Source organism: Aureobasidium subglaciale (genome assembly GCF_000721755.1).
Source record: "Aureobasidium subglaciale EXF-2481 unplaced genomic scaffold scaffold_1, whole genome shotgun sequence".
NCBI lineage: Eukaryota > Fungi > Ascomycota > Dothideomycetes > Dothideales > Saccotheciaceae > Aureobasidium > Aureobasidium subglaciale.
Genome location: NW_013566994.1, coordinates 1,740,799 through 1,766,085, shown reverse-complemented (window position 1 = coordinate 1,766,085; position 25,287 = coordinate 1,740,799). Strand labels below are relative to the sequence as shown.

Here is a 25,287-nt window from a genome sequence, read left to right as displayed (position 1 = left end):
CTTGCTAAATGCCGTGCAAAAGGCCCGATTAGAAAGCTTCACAACCTTATGCTATGGATCCGTCGCTCAGCATTACACCGGGAGTGTCTTCAAGAGAAACAGAAAGAGCTAGGGTTCAAGGACAAGAAGCAGCTGATACAGGACAATTCAACACGCTGGAACTCAACTTACTAGTCTTTACAACGTGCAGTTGAGCTTCGACAGCCTGTTGAGGCTATACTTGACGATGAGATGTCTATATGGCAGTTGAACTGTCGGAAGGCTGCAGATAATGGCAAAGAGCTACCTCCTCAACCCTCTCACCTTGTCGATTACCTATCTCAACATGACTGGTCCACCATTACAGATCTCCTCTTGGTTCTAAAACCTCTTGAACAAGCTACTAAGCTGTTACAGGGCCATGGAATTGGCGCTAGCCACGGATCCATCTGGCAGGTCATACCTTTCATGGAAAAGTTACTTACTCACTTTGAAGACATCCGTGAGAAATACAACCTTCCGCCTCCAGACGATGACGTTCAGGTCACTCTTGAAGACACTCAGAATACCCAGAATTCTATAGCAAGAGGTAGCTCAAAATGACGACCAGCCCGTGGCAAGGCAGCACCTCATCCGACACCTGTCTTCAACGCTAGCAGCTCTCAGGAACACCGGCTACTCTGCACTAATGTCAATGCTGGATGGGCCAAGCTGAATAAGTACTATGCCTTAACAGATATGTCATCCTCCTACGTTGCGGCTGTTGTTCTACACCCTGCATATACCTGGAGGTGGCTCAAGAACAAGTGTGCATCAAAGCCAGCGTGGATTAGAGATGCTGAGCGAAGAGTCGAATACCTTTGGGCAGATTACTCATGTCTTAATGTCAACTTAAGGTCGCCAGTTGCTGCAACTACTGCTCGCCAGCCGCCTCGTGTAGTTGAAAAAGACTGCATATTCGACATTAGCGACGACGAGGGAGCTCTAGATGCCTCTGAAGACGAGTATCTAGTATGGTGTCAACAGCCTCGCAATTCACTTGTCACTCAACCTCTTAGCTTTTGGACAACAGAGGTAACTCGACGTCAATACCCTCGTCTATCGCGAATGGCAATTGACCTCTTTACTATACCTGCTATGTCTGATGGACCAGAGAGGACGTTTAGCAGTTGTTCCCTGATGATTACCTCACATAGAGGAAGCCTTGAATCTGATGTAGTTGAATACACCCAATGCACTAAGAATGGGTCAAGGAACGGTGTTATATCACCTCAAGTCCTTATAGGAAGAAGGGACGGAGACATAGACGACGAAGAGACTATTCATATTGACTGAATTACATGGTTTTCCCTGTCTATACACCTCCAAAACTGACACCATTTGGGTACCCCTTTTGCTACTACTCCATGGAGTCCATGGAGTAAGGCCCCACTCTACTCCACTCCACTCCAATTGGTATAGAGTGGAGTGGAGAAGGGGCTCACTCCACTCCACTCCACCTATTGAGGGCACTGCTTGTCTTTAAGCTTTCGTAGCGATCGGTCCCCTTTATGATTGCTTGTGCTTTACGAGTCCCTTAGATCGCTTGTAGCTCTAGCTTGCCAAGCCGGTGGAAGCAGTACCATCGAGTAAGCACGCTTTCCGTCTCGCCCTGACTCGCCCTAACTCGCCCTAACTCCTGAGCAAAGACGATTAACGACTCTGGCTCGTCTACGTTCATCACAAGCCGGACGAGTGGATGATTAAACCCTTCGGCGAGCGCGGTAGTGGCAACGATGTAAGGCGTGTCTAGAGTCTGGACCCATCGATCGAGTATCTCCTTTCTCTCTGCCGGCGACCCACTCTCTTCTATGTACGCATCGCAATCGAGCAAATCCGTAAGGTCGTCTGCATCCTTACGCGTCCGAACGTACAAGATGATTTTGTCGCGAGCGTAGTCGAAGAGACCTGACTCTGTCTATGCATCTGTGGCTTCGATCACAGCCTGCTTAATAAGGCTTCCTCTACGGGTGTCGGCTTCGCGTACCATGTAGAAGATGTTCGGTCGGTTGCTAGATGCTCTGATCACTGTCGGCCGATGTAGGTAGTTCCTCTCCTCGAACTCTGCTCGTATGCACGGTGGAAGAGTAGCCGTCAGGTAGATAAACTGAGTTCTTAAGCTCCGGATCGCTGTAAGCTCGGCTATACTAGATCGATACTCGGCCGCAGTTACAGTCAGGTGGCACTCATCGACCACGATCCGATCGAGCTTCTGCTCTCTTACCAGCCTACTAGCATACTTCATAAAGTCCTTCGACGAAGCGGCCTCGGCGCTGACTAGTACTAGTGCTGCCTCCTAACTCTCGCCTAGCTGCCACTCGAGGTGATCTATCTTCATCTCCTATACGCGTCGCAGCATGTCTATGTGAAGTGTAACGAGCGGCACGATAAGTATCGTTGTCCTAGCGCCAGGCAGGGTACATAGAAGCATGAAAAGCAAGCTCTCTCTAGCACCTGTCGGAAGGATGGCCACAACCTGCTCAGTCCAAGAAATGATCTTAGTAAGAGCTTACTCCTACTCGGTAGATTTCCAGCCTACGTCCTTGTCGCTGTACAGCTTCTTTACGCCTCTAAGGAGAGCTTCGGTCGACTAAGGCTTACGAGGACGGTAGATGCCTATAGCGACCCGCTTCATCAAGCGAGACTCTTGCTCGACTCTGCCGCGTTTCTTCTGTTTGAGAATCGTTTCTACGCCTAAGAAGTCCTGCTATAACGTCGAAGCCTGGAGTCCTATGCGTACCTTCCCGTCCTATAGGTTACTAAAGATTGCTCCTGTCTGATCGGCGTATGCTCGGTTGACTGTCCTTATCTTATGGTTCCGCTGCTCTGTTATGCCTCGGATCGTTACATCCATTTCCTCTGCATCTTCGTTACCTTCGTCGGGATTAAAGCACTCGATTTGGCTAGCGAACTTTGTCTTCACGATGGCCACCGAGATTTGTCTCCAGTTAGCAACGTGAAGGCGTGGCACACACGCCCGAGCGCATGCTTCTTCCAGGTAGCGACTAAGACGACCTTCTAGCTATACCTTCCTATCCTTCTCCTAAAGGTACGGGGAAAGCAATGATCCTGGCGAGGTCTGCCGTAGGAACCTCTCCCGTAGCGGCAGCACGTAGACGATGTAGTCGAGTAATAACTCCGCAATTAGCTGAGCAAGGAAGCGGACATTGTCCTTATAGTTTCCTGTTTGCTGCTGGCCCTTATGGTACTAGACATAGACCATTATACGGTCGAAGCGAATGATGATCGAGCGTCGCCGCTGTGTGTTACGATATGTCATAGAGAAGAACTCGCTCTCACGAATAGGCTGTCCACCACTGATGTGTATAAGGACGCTTAGTCGCTTAAGAAACTCTTATACTGTAGCTTCGTAACTAGCCATCGCGCTCTCCCTCTATGCCCATCCGGCGGACGACTGATTGTCCTAAACGAGGAAGATTCGACACAGTTGTTCGGACCGTTCGATAGCTTTCGTCAAAGCACGTTATTTGCCATCGAGGGTGGTCGCGTTATCCCTATGCTGGGTGAAGTTCCAGTGGACAGTATCAACATTGACACCATCTTTGAGGAAGTGAGGGCTCATTCGGCGAAGGTCCTTGTGACCTAGCATTAGATCGTCGTAGAGAAGCTGACAGCTCTGATCTTGTATATACAGATAAGCCTATCTGGCTCCAAGACCTGCTACGAAAGAGGACCTTCTCACTTGCTGCAGACTCATCAAGAAACAAGATCATGTCAGCAGGGTCAACATCAACTTCCCGACCTCGAGCCATTAGATCACGGAGTTCCTCGAGGTATACACCTTGTTGGGAGGTCGATTGCCGAGCTGCGATGCGGGTATTGACCTTGTTCGATAGCTCTTCCTCAGCTAGCGGTCTAGAGACAGTTGACTTATGGACCACAACATCGAATTGACATTACAATTCGAACACCACCTCCTCCTGCCAAAGGTCGTTCCTATGGGAGAGTAGTTCCATAACATACTCGCGCATAACAGGTGTTATCTTCCGTGGAGCACCACGTCGCTTGACTGCTGAAGAAGGCTTCCGAACCTGGCCGAAGAGACCAATATTCTGCTCCATACGAGCGACCGTCCTGCGAGCTGCATGGGGCACTACTTTGAGTACTGTATTAACATCGCAGTCGTCGCGAAACATGGCCTCGATAAGATCCTTGTCATGTTCGTTGAGTGGCATTTTATAACTTGTTTTGGTGGCTATATTACGTGCCGGAATTAGCTCTGTGTTCGCTCAAGAATCGTTGCATACAGGAGGACGACTACCTATAGCTATTACACTATGTTACTGGCGATGAGAGCTATATAGAATGCGTAGCCTTCTTGAGGTGCAGTAGCCATGCCTACTTATGCGACTCAGGATCCATCTCGTCAACCCAAGGCGCTAGATCTCGATGTCGCCGAAGCCATTGTTTTAAGAGGTGGAAGGTCTGTTCTATAGGATTCAGATGTGGTGCATACGGCGGCAGGTAGAGCAGGTGTACGCCGAATTGCTCTCCTAGCTGCGTGATCTATTAGCGGTTAATTTGCTACTGGATTTTCACCAAAATTTAACACGTACCTTATCTGAGTAGTGGGTTGAGCAATTGTCCATGATGACTATCGATCTTCTTCCTGGATATGGCTCGCACTGAGGTAGTACAACTGCCTCTAGCCAATGCTCGTATATAGCCTGTGTGACAGCGCCCTCGACAACTAGCGTTGCACCAGGTAGGTACCCGCTGAAATCTAGCGCTGGTAGCACTGAACACTGAACCTTTGACACTAGTTCTGACCTTGTATAGGCAGGTAGGCCAATTGCTGACCATGAGCGACGACGGAACATCGCATTCTCAGAGGCTGTAGACTCATCAAGATACAGCAGCATTTCTATAGGGTCAATGTTGACTTCGTGGCCTCGAGCCATCAGCTCAGCTAACGTCTCCTCGTATGCGCCTTGCTGAGCAGCGGATTGACGACTTGCAATACGCGTATTGACCTTGCTCGAGAGGCTCTCTTCCCTCATCATACGACTAACAGTCAGTTGAGAGACCTCAATGTCAAATTCACACCACAATCCAAACGCTAGTTCTTCTAGCCGAAGGTCGTTCCTATGAGCAAGCAGTTCCATGGCATATACACGCATCTCTGGCGTGATCTTGCGTGGGGCTCCCATACGCTTGAGCGCAGAAGGCTTCCGAACTTGACCAAAGGCAACAACATTTTATCGCATACGGAAGAGGGTAGGTCGAGGAGCTTGGGGAACTAGTTTATGGACAGTATTGACGTCGCAGTTGTCGCGAAACATGGCCTGTATGAGGTCCTTGTCGTAGTCGTTGAGCGGCATGTTTTGACATTTATATCAAAGCTCAGATGAAGGCTAATGGATGTGTCAATACTGCTGAAGAGCTAGCAGTAGATAGAGCACAGTCACCTTGAGCCAAACCACCGATATTGTGACGAAAGCAGCTATATAGAGCGTGAAACAGTAGGAATAGTAGTTGAATTAGCTACTCGATACATCAAGTTCGAATTTGGGGGTGGCGAATTATCACGACTTCTGAAAGCGAGAATAGCGCCTTTCGCCTTCGGTCCGACCGTGGCGCTCAACGGCGAGTTCTGAACTTCACACAATCTCCATGACCAGGCTGTTGAATACGCAGACCTAGTTTGTTCAGTATCTGTTCAAAATCAATATGAACCCCTTTGTTTTGGAGAAACGCATTTTGCTAACGAGGCAGCATTATGAGTAAGCAGAATGGATGGGAATCGTGTGATGTCAGACTCGCTCTCATTCGCGTCCAAGACTCCGTTTTATCCACGTCGTTCCGGTCCAGATCGGCAGGGTTCTCTCACGTGTCTCAAACATTTCTGGCTGGGCGTTACATCTTAGCTTAGGCGCAGTAGATAGCCCAACACAGGGAATGGTAGGTTGTTTGTGTGTTGTTGTGCATCATAATGAACAACTTCAAGGGCTTCATGACAGTGCTCGGGTGTCGGGTTTAGCTTCTGTTATTCTTGCGGCTAAATGATCTTTATCCGAGCGGAGTTCGATCCCTGCAATGACGGGATTATGAAGTTGGATCGTAAGATACGCCACATCGATCACAATGAGATATGATGGGTCACTTTGAGATCTCGAGATCGAGCATATTAGCCAACGTCCAACCTCGGCATGTCCCGAAACGGCTTTTTGAGATGGCATTTTCCCTTGCCCATGTTTCATATGAACTCTAGACTTTGCCACCGTCATCCTTCTAGCCCTTTTGCTCTCCTATCGGTATACGCGCAGATTTGATTTACCAACCACAGAAAATACCTGCGAAAGATGCAGCAATACAAGTCTACGCAACAAGAATCCGGTTGGAGTCCCACTAACGACATGGTACCCACAGTGCGTGATCTGGGTTATCGGCGGATTAAGTTGCTAATGCACAACGACAGACATATGGTAGAGCGACGGACTATCGATCTTCCTCTGGCCTTAGTGATACAAACAATAGAGAAGACGCAAAAAGAGAAGAGCAATCGTCAACCAACACAGTCGCACCGTCTTGGTTTTACGACGGGCTTTATTCACCCAGCGGCTTCAATATTATAGACATACTCGTGAGTTGATGAGTAATTTCGTTTGTTCCATGCCCTCACTGCATCCATCTGACGCATACAGATTCGAGTCCAGAGGCGCCAGAATCCCCAGATAGAGCTTGGTGTGCTCGACGCCAACGTTGCACTTCTCCTTTGTGATACTTCACTTCCCGACCTGCCAATCGTCTACTGTTCCGACGGCTTCGAAGATTTGACCGGCTATATGCGTACCGAGATTATCGGCCGCAACTGTCGCTTTCTACAGACACCTCCCCAGGCGTCATCACATAACCACTACCGTACATCATCAGGTCAACTTGCTCAACCTCCAGTTCGACGTCCTCAAGACCAGCAGAATTTGGCGCATTTCAAGCAAATCATCATGGACAGAAAGGAGGTTCAAATGGTTGTTACAAATTACACAAAGTACGGCATGGTGTTTCCAAACATGATTACAGTCATACCTATCGACCTGGGTGAGGGAGCGTCACCCGCCGAGCTTCCAAGATATCTAGTCGGATTCCAGGTCAACGCGAGGAGTCTTGTTCAATATCACCATAGTTGACAAAGAACTCTTACGGAATCAGATTACCGACCAAACGACAAGACGTTGACTCGCATCAAAGACACCTTGCCACGTGTGCACACAACAGGCAGAAGGACATAGCAGTCGGTGAAGACCACCACAGCCCCATTGGAGTCTGACATAGCTCCTTCTCACGATTGACGCAGGGAGGATTATCCTAGCATGTCATGGAGACATGGTCAGTCATCGCAAGCACCGACTCACAGGATAGCGCTGGTAGTAAACCTCTGGACTACTACTTTCAAACCAGCTTAGTACGATCAGAAGCACCGATTAAGCAGACTTGTCCAAGAAGGAGAGGGGAAACATTGTGCAGTTCGAATCGACGTCTTTGAAAGTGACGCATCTTGATCGAAAGTGGATCAGCATATTAGGTACACCACGGCGTTGGTGAGCGGGATTGGTATGACTATCTTGTTGCGACACTTCGGCGAGCGCGATTTGGCACACACAGTATCTGAAGTACTTTTTGAGATAGGCTTATACGATGTCATCTAGTCTTCCTGCGATCTCGAGCCTGACAAGACGGCGTCTTGCGCTTGCATACTATATATATGTGTATATTTATGGTACCATGTCACACATTCGGAGCAATTGGGCGCTTTTTGGACAGGTCGAGGTTTGCTGTGGCCTGCAAAACGCGGGCGCGTTCCCAGCCGAAACGACTCTTCCCTCTTTTTCAACTCCGTCATGATCCTCTCCTTCTTACAATCTCATCAATCACAAATATACAGCAAGCAGTCTGTTTTAACACCCCGCTGGTGGTCTTGTCAATCGAGATGGCAATCTCACATGCGCCTAAGACCTTCTTCGTAGAGCCCGGGATATGTCGCTAATCCCAAGGAAGGACTGCTTAACCTCACGAGCGGCAGTTTCTTTGATATTGGAAAATGTCTGTGATTCAGCAGATGACTGAATATCGGTCTGGACTGTCAAATTGGACTGGGCATCTTCGTCCCTGTCCAGCGCGTTGACTTGCTCGTGAGAAACGTGCTTTTCGCATCTGAGCAGAGGCCCAAGAGAGCTATAACCTGAATCATGGGATTCAGTGAACGCATTACTCATTTCATCTTCTGCGAGCTGATCGAAGCGCCAGTTCAGCAAGATTTGCAAAATTGTCTCATGGCCTCCTCTAGAGGCTGCCTCAAGTGCATTGCCGTACTTTCCACCTTCGGAGTTGCTATCAACACCTTTGTTGAGTAGCATCTACACGATCTTGTCGTGACCTTTGGATGAAGCCATTTGGAGTGCGCTGCTATAGGACTCCCGTCGGATATTAACATGGATCGCTCAACCAGTTGACAAAACTTCCAGAATTTTCTGCATCTCGAACTCAAGCCAATATCGTCATCTGTTACAATTCGAACCTATTCCTTGTCGGTATTGCTCCCGAAATATGTCTTCAGTACTAACCATTTCCAAATAAGATACAGTCTCTGGACTGTTGAACTCCTATCTCTGAGCAAGCTATGTCACATTCCATGGGAGTTAATGCAGAACTAAATGTTTTTCCTCCCATCAAGCTTGGGTCGTCGGACCCAAAGCGACCCACATGAATGCGTCCATGCGATCCTTCAAGTAAGCTTTCATGCAGCTAAAACCAGCGCGTCTTACGACAGCGTTTTGATTCGCTCAATCTATAAAGTTGATCATGCGCCTGAGATGAATCGGTACTCAATTCAGCTGAAGTTATGTAAAGATTAGGGGTGCTCGTACGAACGTACTGTACATGTTCTGAACGTTAGTTCTGATATTGACGTAATGTACGTAGGTTCATACGTTCTGAACACCTCGGCAGTGTCAAAAGCTGCCAATACCAACCTCAGATCTCTTGTAAGCAATAGCCATAACACCATGCCGCCGTCAAAGTCGTTCGCCGCTCGCCAGCTCAGCGGTTCAGTCGATGAGGAGAACAAGCCATGCTACCGATGTAGCTGGTGCGTCGTCTATACCATCGTTAGCCATCAAGCCAAGCGCAAATAAGCTCATCTTACTAGCTGTATACCCTTCCGTGAGCACTGCAAGGGCGTGCTCCAAGGTACCGATAATACCGTTTTTATAGAGCTACGCATGGCCATGCCAGAGGACTTTATACGAGGGTGCTGAGAGCTAGTAGATCATGAGCTGGAGGAGGAGCAGGAAGAGGAGGAGGAACACCGCCACGCTTCGTCAGTCGACAGAATCACTCGGCTAGAGCGGAAATTTGCAAGGGCCCTATATCGGTCTGGCATGCGGTTGAGCTCGTTCGACAACGACTGCTGGAAGGACTTCTCCAAGGACTCCGCGCAGTTCAAGCCTCCGCTGCGCGCTCGGCTCGCTAATAGTCTGCTGGATAGCGTGTATGAGGAGGTGGAGAAGGAGGTAGAAGACGTGATAGATACTCAAGGCCGCGGCAACTATACGCTCAACTTCATTAGTGACGAATCTGATGCGATGAATAAGGACCGTATTACTAACCTCTCGCTTAATACTAATGACGGCCAGTTCTTCCATATAACGACTGTCGCCACTGGATCTACAGATCACAGTGCAAGGCTCCTGTTTGAAGGTCTATTAGCTCGTATTGGAGAAGTGACGAAGCATAACTTACAGCGCTGGAATAACCTCTGTACAGATACCTGCGCAACTCAGAGGCGTGTTCATGAACTGGTTGCTCAGAATCCGATGACTCAGCACGTATCCAGCGTGCTCTTGGTCAGCTCGCCTTCTTCAACTCAGACACTGGCCAGAGAGTGCTCAACTTGATAAACGACGAAGGGTTCTGGCTACGCCTCGAACACCTCCACTCACTGCTAATACCTATCCACAACGCGCAGGTGGCCTCGGAGAGCGAGCGCTCGACGGTAGCAATGGTGATACCTCGCTGGAAGGACCTCCAAAGCGACATCAATGACATCGAACAACTACCTTTTAAGGCAGAGATCCTTCGACGACTGGATCAGCGCCTTGTCAAGCAAACGACTGGTATTCACTACGCCGCGTATGCTCTATAGGCGCCAGAGGCCTACAAGACCATGTCAACGCGCGAGTGGCAGTTAGCTGAGCAGTTCTTCGAAAACAGCATACCTTCTGCTCTCCATGACGAATTCTTGACTCATCTTAGCGAGTTTAGAGGCCGCAAGGGTCGCTTCGGCAGCGCCTTCCGTCAGAAGCGATCAAGCAGCTCAGATAGGTTCTGGAACTATGCGCAGCAGTATGCGCCTCTGCTCGCTGAACTAGCCGTGCGCCTTCTCAGTACACCAGCAAACTCGGTGCCAGCTGAGCGATCCTTCTCGAGCTTCAATTCCTACGCGCCTCTCAACTAGCCGAACCGATCTGTTGCTCTATATCTACATCAATTGCAGAGCTCTAGAGGCTCAAACATGGCTCGAGGCACAGAAACGAGAGCGGCTCAAACGAAGGCGTGAGATAGCGCTCTCAGAGGGCCAAGTTCGCAAGAAGCTACGCCTCGAGGTGCTCGAGGCGCTTACTACACCAACGACTCAAGCATCTGCGCCACGGAACGTTACTGCTGACGAGGCCATAGAGCGCCATATGGCCCTTATTGCTGCTCCGGAGCCAACTTACAACTATCTCGACGATGAGGACGACAACACGCTACGATGCTTCAACTCTCAGAGCCTTCCGAGCACCAGCTTCCAGAGCCAGAGTAACCTCTCTTCAACGCCATTACTGCCTTCTACGCCGCCGCCGTCGCTACCAGCCTTCTCTCAAGGCAAGCCAGCTTATCAAACACCGCTCCGAGCTCTACAGGCTAAACGGAAGAAGTCGAACGCGGAGGGAAGTCGAACGTCAATTTCAACACGACGACGAGGTTCGCCACGGTCGCATTCGACGACCAGCGACTCAGATTGATCATTTTTTCTGATGCGTACAGTTGTATATCACTTCTTCATACGTGAGCGAACAGATCGCAATGGGGGTGGTGTTTTGTTGTCGCGTTTCCACTCCTTCTGTTTCGCGACGATATCCTCTGCATCGACTAATTCACGACCTCGTTTTGGTGGTACCTTCTTGCGACCCTTCTTCTCTTGTAGAGCTATATGTTTGAACTCAAGGGTCTTATATTTAAGCTCCTGTTTGGCCAATTCGACGGTTTTATGACCTGAAAGCCTGAATGGCCTTCTCGGCGATCCACGTCGCCATGTCCAGTCTCTCATCTATAGAAGCGTTATTCTCCTTGTTTAGTTCGTATAGGTCCTTCTCAAGGGTCTCAGGATCGTATATACGAGGTTGTAGATCATCTAATCCAGATGGTGGTAGTAGACATGGGTTTTTGACGACGGCGGGCCGATCTTTCACGGATTGAGGGTTAAATGGAATAAGGCCAGCCTCTTTAAATGCCGATTCGAAGTTCGAGGGTCTAAACGTCTCTTTACGAGCCTCATAATATAGGCGACAGAAGTCCTTCTTCTTTGTTGAGTCGCCGTTGTTTAGTTCGCAAAGCTGGTATAGCTTATCCTTATATTTTCCTTCAATCGGTGAGAACATGATTAAATCGAGAGGTTGTAGAACATCGCTAGTATGAGGAGGTAGAGGAAGTATTATAATCCTTCTATCCTTACAGGTCTTCTCAAAAGTTGTAGATAGATGTGTTTCGTGTTGGTCAAATAGGAGAATCCTATACTGTGCTCCGCGGGGCCTTGTTTCGGGTATAAAAATCTCATTTAGCCACGCTAGAGCTACTTCGTCGTTTGTCCATGCGGTAGGGGTAGCTTTGTACTTATACGGAGGTGGTTCATCAGGTGTCTAGTCTATATTAACGTTCAAACCCTCAAAAATAATGAGAGGAGATACGCTAGTACCGCCGCCAGAGATGCACTCGACGATAGAGACCCATTCGCGTGTTTGAGAGTTCCTACACTTAGTTCTTTTGCGTGGCTTGCCCCAAGCATCAAAGGCAGCTCCTACGACCTTTCGTGGGTTGATCTTGCCTATACATAGGCCATATTCGTCCATATTGTGAATATTCGCGTCCAAAACCCGGAATTTGTCGCGAAACGACGAGAACATGTCGAACCATGCCAGTATGTTCTCTTCCGTGGCATTTCTAACTCGTACGGACTCATGGGGATCACCTAAGAGCGAGCCACACCTTGGGTATTTGTTGAAGAATTGGTATAGCCATTCGCGTCCAAGACCCGCGTTAGATCCAGATGCGCGTTGGATTTCAAGAGCCATCAAACGACAACGGGGTTGCGACGGCGGCTGATGTCTTGAGTCCAGATCCATTATCCATTCGGCCAACTCCTCCTCTTGTTCCTTGGTCAAACGGCGTTGAGAGACGTGAGCGGCTCGTCGTTCGAGTCGTCCATTCAATCGGCCGGCGATGGTTGCGCGTGGGATCCCGTACGTCTCACGAACGTACGTGTATGTCATTGATTCGTCTCGTATACCGGCCATGGCGATGGCCATGTCGGATTCGGTCCAATTGGGCATTGAGACGTCGTGTTGGTTGAGAAACGATGGAAACAAGTTGTACACAGCTGATCGAGAGATCAGAAGACGCGTTCGACTTCCCCGCGCGTTCGACTTCTTCCGTTTAGCCTGTACCTCAGCCATTCGGCAGCAGAGGCCGGAGCCAGCAGCTCAAGCAGAGTTATAGCTCGAACATCACTCCATAGCTGTATGGACCTCCTTATACGCAGCAGAACACTGATTTGGACGATATCAAGAACTACAGATTCTCAAATGCTATATAGAGCTCGAGTACAAAGTGCCTATCAGATCCTATCCGTTCCATCAACTGATGCCACACGGTTCCAGTCACCGGCCTTTTGGTTGTTAGCTGATAAGTTTGGTGCTTTAGAGCTCGTAAAGGTGGCAGGTCGTCTCGCCGTCACTCCGGCGAACTCAGTACCATCAGAGCGCTCTTTTTTGTAGCAATGAATTACACTCATAATACCTTCCGCACTAAGTTTTCGACACCGGTTACCTCGCAGCTCTGCAATACTTACATGAACTCGCGAGCACTCGATCGACGTAAGGCGCTTACCAGCAAGGACTGGAAACTTGCGCAGATCAAGAGGCGATCTGAGAGGTTTGCTGCCCGCAACAACCCTATCAAAGAGAGAGCTGTTCAAAACGAGGAAATCAGGCAGATCAATCGCGACGAGGTGGTTCATCTAGACGACCTTATTGACGAAGCCGCAGTCGTCATTCCAGCAGCTCACACCGCTTCTATCAAGCTTGAGTTCCCAGTCGATGACCTAGACCGTGTCGCCATGCCGCCTCCTCAACTGCCTCGGCAGCGACACTTTCCCCCGTGGGTTCCAATATAGATTATCTGTTTATATCAAGCCATTCCGTGAGAAGAGGTAATTTCGACAACATCGCCTCTGGGAGAGTGGATGGTTTTCAGGTCGATAGTGTTGAAGGTGAAGATTGCTAACGAATCAGGATCGCGGTCTCTCGTTGGCCTTGCTGATGAGATAGGCTTGGATGTGTATCCAAACTCAGGTTTACCAAGGTATGTTTGCGATTTGATGCCGACAAATAGTGCGATGGTAAGCTGCTTGATTGCAGGTGCGCAGCCTGCGAAGATGCCAAGAGCAATCTCAACGCAGCAGCAAAGAGTCGCCACACCCAGTCCCCCTTGATGTGTGTCAGAAGCTTCAGGCGAACCATATACCAAAGTGTACTTACAGACTCGATCATGCTTCGCGTTCCAGTAGGGTGTGAAAGGCAGTCGACAGAGTGTAGCAACTGATGCAAGCAAGCCCAAGCTGAGCAGCATCCATACCATGATCTTCTTCTTTCGTTGCATTCGGATGTTCCAGAGGATCATGGCCGGAATGATGACGCAGATCACATCGGAGATAAAAATGATGGTAGTCAAACCGTAGACCAAACTTTGGAGAACTGCACCACTGAAGCAGGATCCTTCTTTCGGGTATTCGGGAAAGTCGTAGAAATGTCGCCAATTGGTGCGATACGGTCGACAAACCGTCATCAAACCCACAAGACATGCTGCGGTCATGACCGTGGTGAAGATGATCATGATGTAGATAGCTTGTCGCATGCTTTTCGCCGTAGCGAATCTTAGAAGCGTCAAGCAAAGGCTGCACTTCAGGACTCCAAGTGTAGAAATGTAGAGGAGATCGAATAAGCTGAAGTGCTACAGACAAAGGTTAGCTGTCGGCGCGTAAGACAGTAGGGAAGCGTGCCTGCCATCGTCGCTGTTATGATTTGATTCGGGTCCAATCTGTAGTCTCTGACGCCGAGACCTTCAGAGACTGACAACAGAGCAAACGTCGCGCATGGAACGAATAGCAGCTATCAGTTTGTCAATATAGAACGCCGGTTGGTGTTGTGATTGACTTACCTCCGTCAACACCATCATCCAGTCATCCGACTGAAAGCAACGCCTCTTCCATCTTCCGACACTTCTCAGGACGACCGCGATTGAAGACAAGATCAGGCAACTCAAGATCGTGCGAAACAGCCAGAGGTTGACTGCTTGACGCATGCCGGCGGTGGTGCAAAGACGTGTAAGGAGAAAATCAACTTTCTCAGTCGGCCTTCATGACAGACGAAGGCAGGGAGGTATCTACCTGGCTGACGTATATATATGTGGTCGAGACCGTAATTCGCCGATGCCGTTGACAAAAGCGTTGGAAAAGCGAAAGACCTACAAAAACAGTCTCCGTTCAATGAAATGTTTGCGAGATGTATGCAAGATCTGATGCTTAACGACAACGACTCTGACCGGGCACATAATATCTGCTTCAAGAACCACAATCGGTTGACTCCGCTCCTGAACCCGCATACTTTCCAACAGCAGGCAGTATCTTGAACGCCAACAAAGACTTCCATGACACTCTGGCCAACAGCAAATCAAGAACACTGAAACAGACCATCGATATTCCGCCACGATTCGCCTAAGGCCTGGAACGTTCCAGCGGGGAGCTTCGTCCGCTTTTCGACCCCAGGAAGGCCGCAGGACGGGGACTTGAACGTCTGGAACTTGGCCAATCCGCGAGAGAGATATTGAGATGTTCGAACAAGACAGCTGCGAGCTAGTCACGTCATAGTGTATGATCGACTTTGGAGTTACCTCATCTGAGACCCATGGTTACGATCATGGCGGACTCGTGAAGGACTACGGCGTCGGTCAATGGGGTGGCAGGTGTCATGATTTGCTAGGCACTCGATGTGACCCTTATGTAAACACCATGCTCACCGGCGACTAGTACGACTATAATTGCCATGCTAATCTAACTAGATCTGACCGTGCATAACAGCCAGTCCGATGTCCACAGGATTATCAAAATCTTTCAAGTCACTGGTCTGAATGCCGAAGGCAAGTACTCCATGGAACCTAGCCCAGCCAAGAAGACAGACTATCTCAAATTTTGCACCTGGCAAGATATCCTGATGGCACTATCTGCATGTCCTGGCGGCGATCTGAGCGCATGGGGCTTGTGCGAAGGTGGTGCCGGTGAGGATGGCGAGAAGAGTGTGTTTTTCTGGCAAGAGGGCAGATGTCCTAACGGGTAGCAAGTTCCAATCGCCGGACACAGCCGTTTACACATCGTTATTATCGCCGGCATGATGTCGTGATGCCTATGCTTGGCATATTTTCGGCCGAAATTTAGAAAGCAGGTAAGTAGCGTTTGAAACAGTCGGCGTTGCGTTGAGTTGTTGGCTTCTCGTTGAGAAAACAGTGTACGGAAGGGCTGCTCAGCAGCACGTTGCCAACGACAAGATCAGCTCTTTGTCCTTTCCAGAACATTCATGACCATAATGTATCTGAATTTATGGCACTATTCAGCGTCAAATTCTCCGGGAGCCTGTGCAGTTGATCGAGCCAGAACGCGGCGTCATAATTGTTAACGTGTGGCATATCGTCCCAATCAGGTAAACCTGAGGGATCTTGGAGTGGTGGATATATAGCGTTGTTGATCATGAAGTCAGTGTTGATTGGTGCAGCAAGATATGAATCGATCAGAGAAGCTATCGTTGGCACATAGCCACTATCTCGGCTCGGTGTTGATTCTGTGCTCACAAGGTTTGGAAAGCGGAACATACTCTGGCAAAGAGAACTCTGCACTTTCTCGTACAAGCGCTTTACAATAGGAATTGCCGCTCGAGCGACTACGTTAGTGCTTTTTATGTTGATCAGAATCGACAAAGCTTGTTTCATTTTCTTTTCAATCAGCTGAGTTTGGCTTTTGCTTGGGTGGACATGAGCGATGGCAGCAAGCATGATCGCTGCATTAGCGGTATAGAAACCAAAGCCAAAGTAAGTGTAATGGTGTCGTCCTGAAAAGTTCATAAGAGCCTGTTGGTTATCGATGGAACCAATGGAGGCATTCATCGCAGCGATGCGGCTTTGCGGCTGTGCTGCGATGAAAGGCCGATGTAGCTCCATGATGATGAGGTTCAGCTGGCTCAGCGCCTCTTCTCGGTGTAGAGGAAGGTACGAGAAACTGGAGTCCAAATATGTTGCAGGCTTGTTTGGGTTAAAATATGGAGGTAATTCATTGAAGAGGTTGTTGAGCTCCTCATGGAAGGCCCATATCGAGTCATATTTCGCAGTGGGTTTGTCCAGGCCAAACTTTCGGGTCTCATGAACTTTCCTAGCAATTGCATAACGGATGAGAAGCAAAGAAAGAGGCGAAGGTGTGTGTTCGTCCTTAGGGATTGGTACGGTTTGAGATGGATTAACAGGAGATGGACAATCGAGAGGGAGGTTGACGTCACAGTCTTTTGCGTTGATGATGCGTGGTTGGCCTAAGTTCAGCGCGGTCCCTGTATCCCAGCAAAAGATGTTGATCCAGGTTCGTGTTGCGTACTCCTGGGACCAAAACTGCTCGAGATTCTTCAACGAGTCAGGATTCTTTGTAGCAAGCCGTGGCGCGCGGTGGAGGTTCAATTGTTGCGCTTGTCTAGACGCGATTAGAACCAATAAACAGATATTGCTGCTGGAGGAAAAGTGGTTGATTTACCTAACGCCGTCACTGATAGCATACCAACTTTCGACTCCACGGCCATTGTTCTTCAACCAGCTCGCTCTGAGCAAATCGTATTCGACGACCGTGATCGTGCCATCGTGTCGACCAAGTAGCAGCATCACCTCAGAGGCTACATAGTTATACCTCCGAGACATGTTGGCAGCCGCTCTTCCGTTAGTCGCATGGAGAATGCGAGCGATTTCTCGATCAGGCCGCATACATTGGAGGATGACAGCAAGTAGCTCGAAAGAGAATGCCACAAAGTACGGCGTATCCTTGTTGATGCTGGTCTGTTGCGAAGCGGGAGTCCCCACAACAGTCGTCCACTGCTCAAGCCGCTTGTCCATGTAGCATCTTTGACCGACGTTATAGCGCCAATGGACTTCATCAAAATAGTAATTGAATGCTTTCACCAGGACCCGGGGGTCTGGAAGCTGGGCGGCGAGGATCCAGAATTTGGAACATGGTATGTTCTGTTCGAGAAAGGCTTGGGGAGTGTCACATATATCGAAGGCTTTGTCATCTTCCAGCATCTGGTGAATGATGGTTAGAAGTGTTGAGGCGTGCGATAAGGCATTCTCGCACCCAATGAACACTGCATGCTCTAAGTCTGCCGATCCGTGTCCGTTACTTTTTATAGTGATTAAGATAAGAAATTCGAGTTGTCATCTCACGCGTACGAGCGTGCGTAGGAGGGAACCCCTGAGCCTCTTGTTCTGATATCCACTCAACAAGGAACTCCTGTTGTTAAGGAGACAGTCGTCGTTCGTGTGCGTGAGCGGCACGTCGATTTGTTGCGCCCTTGCGACACGCGCGCGGTGGCTCGTACGAAGAGGAATTCGTGACGATCGATAGATTCGAGGGCCAGTTATGTGTTGAGCTCGCATTGATCCATTGCGACGGCGTGATCGTGGTGTGGCTGTGGAATGAAGTAAGAGGGAATGAAATTGATAAGCGCGCAGCTTCGCAGCTGCTGGGGGTGCGAAGCTTAAGACAAATGAGCCATCAGGTTCCCCAAGCAAACAGAAACAACCTTTCGCACCACAATCACAAGACTTTTGGAAAACTCGAGAATACGCATGAATATTGGTACTGATTCAATCACCTTCTCTACTTACTCCCCTACTTACAGACTAAACGGGAGTAGCTGAACGCGTGGAGAAGTCAGTAGCCAATCCCACTGACAAAGATGAGGTTCGGGACGATCGCATGTCACAACGAGGTGTCTCTTTGCGAACCTCATAATATTGGTGGCAAAAGTCCTTCTTCTTACTAGGCTCGTCGTCGTTAAATTTGGTTTTTCATGCCTCCTACAAACTTGCGTGGATTGATCTTGCCAATACACAGGCTGTGTTGATCCATATTGTGAATGTTGCCATCTTGAACCCGGGCTTTATCGCGATGTTGTAAGAACAAGTCGAATTATGACTGGACGTTCTCTTCCGTAGCCTCATTGACTCGTAAAGCCTCAAGGGGATCACCTTCCAAGGAGCCATACTGTGGGTATCTCTTGAAGAGCTGGTATGGCCCCTCGCGCCCAAGGCCAGCGTCAGATCCAGACGCGCATTGAATTCTGAGGACCGTAAGACGGCAACGCTGATGCGAGGGAGGCTAATGCTTAGCATCCATATCGAGTATTCATTCACCTAACTCCTTCACTTGTGTATTGATTAGGCGACGTTCGGAGGGTTGTGCGCCACTCAATCGGCCGGATATCGTTCCCTTTGGAATGTGGTACGTGAGTTCGACGCCACGAAACGATATTGAGCCGTCGTCTAAGGCTGTGGTGGCCGTGGCCGTGGCCATGTCTCCCACGATTCATTTGAGCATTGCGACGTCTTGGTGAACGAGAAGCGAGCAATTAGATGTGTATACAGCTGAAGAAGAGAGAGAAGTGCGTTTGGCAACCCCATGTTTTCAGCTACACCCAGTCAGCCTGTACTCATGAAACGTCTTGCATGCCAAAGCAGGATGTGTCGTTACAGCAAAGATAACCCGACTATGGATTGCTTCTGCGGTTCTGCTCCAAGCCGATGGTCTTCTCATGCGAGCCCAACAGATTTGCTCCCATACCCAGACTGCCTTTGACAAAGAAGTTTGTTGCCTTCGGTCGACAGCAGCGGAACAACTCAAAATTTGGCCACGCAACTTTGATATATGCTTCTCTATGCACTACGAAAGAACTCTTCCCATAGTCTTGCTTTGCGACATCACATGGCGTCTTACGGAGAGACCTAATAATAAGCTGAGTCTGGAATCTTTTGCTACTTGGCCATTTTTATTATCTGACCGGCTGTGGACGCTATCGTGGTTGATCGATAACAATCTCAAATCTTTTGTGGCAATAGAGATGCGAAGGTACCTGCAAGAGTCTAGTTCATCTCCCCGTAGTCTATGAGCCAGACAATCATGTCAAGAAAGATGTCGTTCGAATGCTTCCGATTTTGTGGAACTGAATTGCTTAGGTCCGAGGACTTCCAAGAGCATTAGCCCTCTTGGCAACATAGCTTCGCTCGATATAAAAAGACTGAATGCATGATGGTCCAGAGTTAGAGTGTTTACTCACGATAAAGAAGCAGAAGGCCTGTACCAAGTCAGTCATCGAGTTGAAGAGTGAGACCGACCAGATAGTTTGCACGGTTCAGGCCATTGAAACAGTTACAGCCGTTGGATACCCTGCCGTTCTCGGCTCTCGTCGGTGATTACCTTCTACAGCTCACTCAGCTGCTCGCAGGCAATAACATCTCTTGCCGACGATAAACATTGTTGGAACAAAATAGTGCGGACGCTCACGAAGAGCAGTTTCCGACTGAAACATCCGATACTGGTCAGATCGGTCGAGAGGGAAAGGACAAGGTGAGTGCCAGGGAAGATCGTGGAGAAATGACATCTTCTATCGATTCTTGTCGCGGGGTCAACTTGGCAACCCAGTCACGTTTTCCTCTGATCGCGAGGGGCTCATAACGACTTCGCTTGGGAACAGTACAGTACCGTTGCAGCGATATACTCTCTTGAATTAAGGTCTCGGACAAGGCACGGTCACTCTAGAGCGCACAATCAGAATTTCCTAGCTCTTCTCGCATGCTAGGCCAGTATGTCTAGGCGGAGGCTATATGCGTGAAACAATGATCGCTTCCCTCGAGGAGGATCTGGCAAGTGCCGAGAACCACCCAACCCCTTTTCTCGCGATTGAGTGAAACCAGTAGGTTGCCAAACTATATATTTGTACTAGCCCGTCACCCTACTCGACTTTAAGCTCATGATACATAGCTCCTGCTGTTTTCATCCAAGAAAAGTTATACCTTTATACTTATATCTTTATTATAGGTATTTATACTTAGTAAGGAAGTATAGTACGCTAACTAGGCTTTACGTAAATGATACCTATAGTTACGGCGCGCGGTAGCCTTTAAACGTCGTTAATCTTAAGGGCTCTATTAAAACTACTTTCTTCTTAATAAATATCTCTTATTTAATTTATCTATTCTAAAGTAGTAATAAATAAGTTATATAAGTCCTTCCCTTAATTTTAAAGAAGTGTTAGCCTTCTTTATAAGAGTAATTCCTTATATTATATTCTTTATTATTAGTAGAATACTACTTAGAGGCAGTTTTAAAAAGTAGGTATTATATTATAGTTAGAGATATCTAATAATTCCTATCCTATTATATTCTTAACTTTACTCTTATATTTAAAGTCTACCTATTACTTTTATAGACTTAGTAGTAGCTTTTACTACGTTTTAATCTAGTTACTATTTATCCTTTTCTTTATTAATATTATAGTTTAGAGTTAGAAATAGGTAATAGTACGTAAATCTAGGACTAAGCTATATAATAAGATATAAATAAGGAGATAAAGAGGTAATAGTAAGAAGTTATAGTAAGAAGTTATAAAAGAAAGTAAGTAGTCTTAGTAATTTCGTATAAGTACTAGTTAAATAGCTAGCTAAGGTTAGAGTTACCCTAATAGCTAGGAAGTTAAGGTTACGCTTAGCTATATAGCTAACTGTAATATAACTCTCTTCTTTAAAGGTAAGCTTTTTAGAAACTTACTTAAAATAGGATAGTAAGAAGAAACGGGTAATAAGTAAAGATAAAGGTAAACTATAAAGATAAATAGAGGTATAACAAAATATGCAAAATATAAAATAAAACTAAACTTAAAATATAAAGGGTATATTACAATATAGTAGTTAGGGTGACAGATATAGTAAGAGGAAGTTAGGTGATGCGGAGAAGCTATAACATAAAGACTCCTATACTGTAACAGTAGTTACCGAACTTAATCATAACACACGTATTAGTTCCACCCCTTAATAACTATTCCCCCTATAGCTCTAGCTTCCGATTACTAGGCGACACTTTTTAACTGGTTATAAGCCTAGGTTCGTAAGAGCTCGGAGGAATACAAGCGGTATAAAACTTACACTAGGATCGCGCCCGACCCGAAACAGCAGCTATAAGTCACCCTCGCGTAAGAGGACCTATAGTTAGCCTACTCTAGTATCTTTAGTAGAAGACTGCTAAACCTAATAGTACTTAGACACTATTATAAGTCGATAGATAGACTTACCCTTAAACCTAACGATCGAACACGAAATAGACGACGCCGAAACATAAAGAGGTAGGCTAGTAGCTACTCTCACTAGAGAAAACTAGGAACTATAGTTCTAAAACATAAAGAGATAGCTATATAGTAAGGACTGCTAGAAAGTAATTAAGACACCTAAAAGTAAGCATAAAGCGGCGTTCACCAAAATCGACAATATAGCTTTATACTAGATTAATAAATGCATCTTAGAAGACGATTAGATGCGTTATATTAATACAGCTAATTTAAAGACACTTTAGGACTAATTATAAGCTAGATATAAGAAGACTCTACCTGTTTAGAGGAGACTACTTATAGAATCGTTCTACTCCTTCTAGAAGGACCTAAACTAGACGATATAAGATGTATAGCTATATCTTTAACAGCTAGGACGAAAGATTATAAGCTTAGACCTAACTAATGCTAATCTAGGTAAACCTAAAGCTAGGATTTAAAAGCTACTTATAAGCCTTTTAGAGGAGTACGACATAACTATAAACGCTATTAACGTATAAAGCCATCTAGATCTAGAAGACATTCTTACACTTTTAGAGAACTTTAAAGCGAAACTAAACTCGAAGATAACCTTATATACCTATCTTATAAGGAATAGATAAGGCCCTATTAAATGTCACCTTTATAAGAAGGATTACTTCGTTAAGGACTGCCTATCTCTTCTAGCTGCCTAACGAGCTATAAGAGATAATTAAAGATAGAAACGGTCCTCCTAATTATCCTACTAAGAACCTATAATCGCTATAAAAGACCTAGAAGCAGTAGTTACTAGGGTCTTTATATAAATTATAGAGGATAAGGCTAAGGTCTAAACTAAAGTTGTAAAAAAAGAGAGAGCCTATAAAGTAGAGGAAATCTCTACTATTTGCTCTATAACTTCGAAGTTACCTACTGCTATCTTATTTAATAATTAAGTATCTTATAAAGTCGCCTACCTTTTAAAGGATGTTATAAGTAAGAACCCCTCCTAGTAGTATATAGACAGTTATACTAGTTTATATATAACTAATAAGAGCAACTATTTTAGAGGACCATTAATTTAAATTAGGAGGAGGTACATTTAAGTTAGAGGTAGGATCCTATACTCGGACTCTATAGGGATAGCTATACTAGCTAACTATATAGGAAGGGAGTTAGAGTTATAATAGACACTATTCGTACTAGGGCTTAGTATATACCTATTATTAGTAAGAAACCTCTATCTCTAAAAGAGGCTAAATAGAAGGTTTAACTCTAACTCTATAATAATAGTAGATAATAGTAGCAATATAGTAGTATATAGTAAAATATAGTATAGAGTATATATTATTACTAACGTCTATCTAGAAAGACTATCTAGATAACCTAACACTATAATGCTAGCTACGGCTAACGCTACTATACGTGCATTTAACGCTATCGTTTCTCCTTAAGAGGAGGAATTAAGCTTAAAAGTATAAGAGGAGTATTAACTCTAGTATAAAAGAATTGTATATCTAGGACCTAAGAAGATTAGGAACTTATATAAAGTTACTACTCTAGAGAAGCTAGTCTAGGTAGCGCCTAACTACTAGTACATTATCTATTTAGTTATAAACATTAGAAATAAGAGAGGTATACTAAGTAAGAGAAAGGAGGGAATCCTTAAACTTATTTATATCGACACCTATAGTTAGATACTAGAATCTCGTAAAGGATATATCTACTTTATTTTAATTATTAACAACTTCTTAAGAAAGATATAGATCTTTCCTATAAGAGTAAAGATAGATATAGCTCCTATTCTAAACTAATAGAGAAGGGAAGTAGAAACTATAATAGATCTAAAGATCCTAGTAGTAAGGTCTAATAATGCATTAGAACTAGAGAATCTTTTTAGATCCTAGAGATAAGAATTAGGTATATAATATAAATTAACCGTCTACTATATATTAAGTTAAAATAGACTAGTTAAAAGATTACACTAGATAATTTAGAATAGCACTAGAGCTATACTAAAGGATGCAAATCTGCTAGTAGAGCTATAGGTCGAAGCTATATAAGCAGACGTCTATATTAGGAATAGAGTTTCGAATAGCCTAATTATTAATAGAGTATAAGTTAGCCTAGAAGAAGCGTTTACTAGGATTAAACTATCTATTAACTATTTAAGAGTTTAGGGCTATTAAGCAGTTTTATATATAAACCTAGACTCCCTACTATAGGGTACTAGGAGAGATAAGTTTATAGATAGAGGCAGACACTATATGTTCCTTAGATACGTTAAAGGGACTATAAAGTAATAGCTCTTTTAGGCTCTAGATATAAGGAAAGTAATTAAATTATATAGAGCAGACTTCTTTAAGAATAAGTAAGGAGGAGACCTATAACTAGGTATTCCTAGACGAGCTATACTAAATATAGCTCCCCTAAGAAATCTAAGAGGCCGGCTACCCTTATAATAGACTCGTATAATAGATGTAACGACCGTTCTACTAGTTATAACTACTACATTAAAGAAGACTAAACTATAAGTCGAGATCCTAGTATTCCTAAAGTATAAAAGATATCTCTATTAGGACTTTATATAAGGATCTAGATAGCTATAACTAGAGAATAGCGCTAACTTATAGGAGGAGCGCGATTTAGAGCTATTAAAAGAAAGTAATATCGAGTCTTAAGAGGAGCTATAACTATCTCTACCGGTAATAGCTATAATAATAGTACTAGTAGCTATAACTGTAGGAAGAAAGGTCCTTTCCTACATTAAAATTCCCCGAGTATTAAAGAGAATAAGAGAAGAGTATAGTATACTAGAAGGATAACCTAATTTTAAGTTATATAAGGTAATGCTAGTAATTAACCTTCCGAGTCTAGGAATTAACTTAGAAGATAATAATTAACTTAACATCCTATATTATACTTTTATAGTAGCATTCTTAGTAAAGGAAGAAGTGCCGATTCTAAAGTTATATTAAGCTGTAATTAATGATCCTATATAGGGGTTATTATAGTAAGAAGCATTTAAGCTTAAAATAGATGCCTTATAGGTAAACGGGACTTTTAAAATTATTAAGCCACCTATAGGCGCAAACATTATTATAAGTAGATAGGTACTTACTATAAAGTATAACCTAGATAGCTCGTTATAAAAGCTAAAGGCACGTCTTATTATAAGAGGGTTTACCTAGAAATTTAGAGTAGATTTCGACTATACCTTTACGCTTACTCTCCGCTATAATATATTACGGGTGTTCTTTATAATTGTCGTAATAGAAGATCTTAAGTGCTATACTATTAATGTTAGTAATGCCTTTACTAAGTTAACATTAAAGGAGGAGATTTATATAGTAGCACTACCTAGAATAAACATTCTACTAGGCTATATACTAAAAGTACTAAGATCGCTCTATAGCCTAAAATAAGCTATAAGAGATTAGAATTAGAGCTATATAGAATCGTTATAGAAGATAGGTTTTATCTAAATAGACGCCGACCTATACCTTTTAAGACATCTAGAGAAAGAAATCCTTATTCTAGTCTATATTAATAACATCCTAATTAGAGCTAAATAGAT

At 45.6% G+C, this 25,287-nt stretch overlaps 9 protein-coding genes across 9 annotated transcripts; 3 read left to right on the top strand and 6 right to left on the bottom strand.

Moving 5' to 3' along the window:
* Positions 1 to 4,264: 4,264 nt before the first annotated feature.
* On the bottom strand, positions 4,265 to 4,871 carry AUEXF2481DRAFT_35957 (uncharacterized protein). Its single transcript, XM_013492347.1, has 2 exons — positions 4,596 to 4,871; positions 4,265 to 4,536 (listed from the first exon to the last, which is right to left on the bottom strand). The coding sequence occupies exons 1-2, from the start codon at positions 4,857 to 4,859 to the stop codon at positions 4,378 to 4,380; spliced, it is 423 nt and encodes a 140-aa protein (XP_013347801.1). The 5' UTR covers positions 4,860 to 4,871; the 3' UTR covers positions 4,265 to 4,377.
* Positions 4,872 to 5,466: 595 nt separating this feature from the next.
* Positions 5,467 to 5,954, bottom strand: AUEXF2481DRAFT_35956 (uncharacterized protein). The gene is made up of 2 exons (XM_013492346.1): positions 5,748 to 5,954; positions 5,467 to 5,694 (listed from the first exon to the last, which is right to left on the bottom strand). Exons 1-2 carry the CDS (start codon positions 5,755 to 5,757, stop codon positions 5,483 to 5,485), a joined length of 222 nt encoding a protein of 73 aa, XP_013347800.1. The 5' UTR covers positions 5,758 to 5,954; the 3' UTR covers positions 5,467 to 5,482.
* Positions 5,955 to 6,341: 387 nt separating this feature from the next.
* Positions 6,342 to 7,166, top strand: AUEXF2481DRAFT_25894 (uncharacterized protein; the record flags this gene model as incomplete). The annotated part of the gene is made up of 3 exons (XM_013492345.1): positions 6,342 to 6,407; positions 6,458 to 6,622; positions 6,684 to 7,166. 3 exons carry the CDS (start codon positions 6,342 to 6,344, stop codon positions 7,164 to 7,166), a joined length of 714 nt encoding a protein of 237 aa, XP_013347799.1.
* An 819-nt stretch (positions 7,167 to 7,985) lies between these two features.
* Positions 7,986 to 8,393, bottom strand: AUEXF2481DRAFT_25893 (uncharacterized protein; the record flags this gene model as incomplete). Its single annotated transcript, XM_013492344.1, has 1 exon — positions 7,986 to 8,393. One exon carries the CDS (start codon positions 8,391 to 8,393, stop codon positions 7,986 to 7,988), a length of 408 nt encoding a protein of 135 aa, XP_013347798.1.
* A 1,321-nt stretch (positions 8,394 to 9,714) lies between these two features.
* AUEXF2481DRAFT_35954 (uncharacterized protein) lies at positions 9,715 to 10,764 on the top strand. Its single transcript, XM_013492343.1, has one exon. It carries the CDS (start codon positions 10,202 to 10,204, stop codon positions 10,490 to 10,492), a length of 291 nt encoding a protein of 96 aa, XP_013347797.1. The 5' UTR covers positions 9,715 to 10,201; the 3' UTR covers positions 10,493 to 10,764.
* A 66-nt stretch (positions 10,765 to 10,830) lies between these two features.
* On the bottom strand, positions 10,831 to 11,440 carry AUEXF2481DRAFT_35953 (uncharacterized protein). The gene has a single exon (XM_013492342.1). It carries the CDS (start codon positions 11,345 to 11,347, stop codon positions 11,072 to 11,074), a length of 276 nt encoding a protein of 91 aa, XP_013347796.1. The 5' UTR covers positions 11,348 to 11,440; the 3' UTR covers positions 10,831 to 11,071.
* Positions 11,441 to 13,317: 1,877 nt separating this feature from the next.
* AUEXF2481DRAFT_209278 (uncharacterized protein) lies at positions 13,318 to 14,854 on the bottom strand. Its single transcript, XM_013492341.1, has 4 exons — positions 14,512 to 14,854; positions 14,358 to 14,462; positions 13,833 to 14,304; positions 13,318 to 13,781 (listed from the first exon to the last, which is right to left on the bottom strand). Exons 1-4 carry the CDS (start codon positions 14,653 to 14,655, stop codon positions 13,483 to 13,485), a joined length of 1,020 nt encoding a protein of 339 aa, XP_013347795.1. The 5' UTR covers positions 14,656 to 14,854; the 3' UTR covers positions 13,318 to 13,482.
* A 507-nt stretch (positions 14,855 to 15,361) lies between these two features.
* AUEXF2481DRAFT_1476 (uncharacterized protein) lies at positions 15,362 to 15,686 on the top strand (the record flags this gene model as incomplete). Its single annotated transcript, XM_013492340.1, has 2 exons — positions 15,362 to 15,378; positions 15,431 to 15,686. The coding sequence occupies 2 exons, from the start codon at positions 15,362 to 15,364 to the stop codon at positions 15,684 to 15,686; spliced, it is 273 nt and encodes a 90-aa protein (XP_013347794.1).
* Positions 15,687 to 15,830: 144 nt separating this feature from the next.
* Positions 15,831 to 18,056, bottom strand: AUEXF2481DRAFT_209234 (uncharacterized protein). Its single transcript, XM_013492339.1, has 3 exons — positions 17,729 to 18,056; positions 17,138 to 17,676; positions 15,831 to 17,077 (listed from the first exon to the last, which is right to left on the bottom strand). Exons 2-3 carry the CDS (start codon positions 17,674 to 17,676, stop codon positions 15,922 to 15,924), a joined length of 1,695 nt encoding a protein of 564 aa, XP_013347793.1. The 5' UTR covers positions 17,729 to 18,056; the 3' UTR covers positions 15,831 to 15,921.
* Between the last annotated feature and the right edge of the window lie 7,231 nt (positions 18,057 to 25,287).

What these genes read in the sequence shown, in the direction of transcription:
- AUEXF2481DRAFT_35954 (XM_013492343.1), top strand. Translation starts at nt 10,202, where the DNA reads ATGTCAACGCGCGAGTGGCAGTTAGCTGAGCAGTTCTTCGAAAACAGC.
- AUEXF2481DRAFT_209278 (XM_013492341.1), bottom strand. Translation starts at nt 14,655, where the DNA reads ATGCGTCAAGCAGTCAACCTCTGGCTGTTTCGCACGATCTTGAGTTGC. An exon ending in AAATCATAACAGCGACGATG is followed by an intron (nt 14,305 to 14,357) that starts GCAGGCACGCTT and finishes CTTTGTCTGTAG; the next exon opens with CACTTCAGCTTATTCGATCT. An exon ending in CGCGAAGCATGATCGAGTCT is followed by an intron (nt 13,782 to 13,832) that starts GTAAGTACACTT and finishes ACACACATCAAG; the next exon opens with GGGGACTGGGTGTGGCGACT.
- AUEXF2481DRAFT_35957 (XM_013492347.1), bottom strand. Translation starts at nt 4,859, where the DNA reads ATGTTCCGTCGTCGCTCATGGTCAGCAATTGGCCTACCTGCCTATACA. An exon ending in CAACCCACTACTCAGATAAG is followed by an intron (nt 4,537 to 4,595) that starts GTACGTGTTAAA and finishes TAGATCACGCAG; the next exon opens with CTAGGAGAGCAATTCGGCGT.
- AUEXF2481DRAFT_209234 (XM_013492339.1), bottom strand. Translation starts at nt 17,676, where the DNA reads ATGCTGGAAGATGACAAAGCCTTCGATATATGTGACACTCCCCAAGCC. An exon ending in GCTATCAGTGACGGCGTTAG is followed by an intron (nt 17,078 to 17,137) that starts GTAAATCAACCA and finishes AATCGCGTCTAG; the next exon opens with ACAAGCGCAACAATTGAACC.
- AUEXF2481DRAFT_35953 (XM_013492342.1), bottom strand. Translation starts at nt 11,347, where the DNA reads ATGAGAGACTGGACATGGCGACGTGGATCGCCGAGAAGGCCATTCAGG.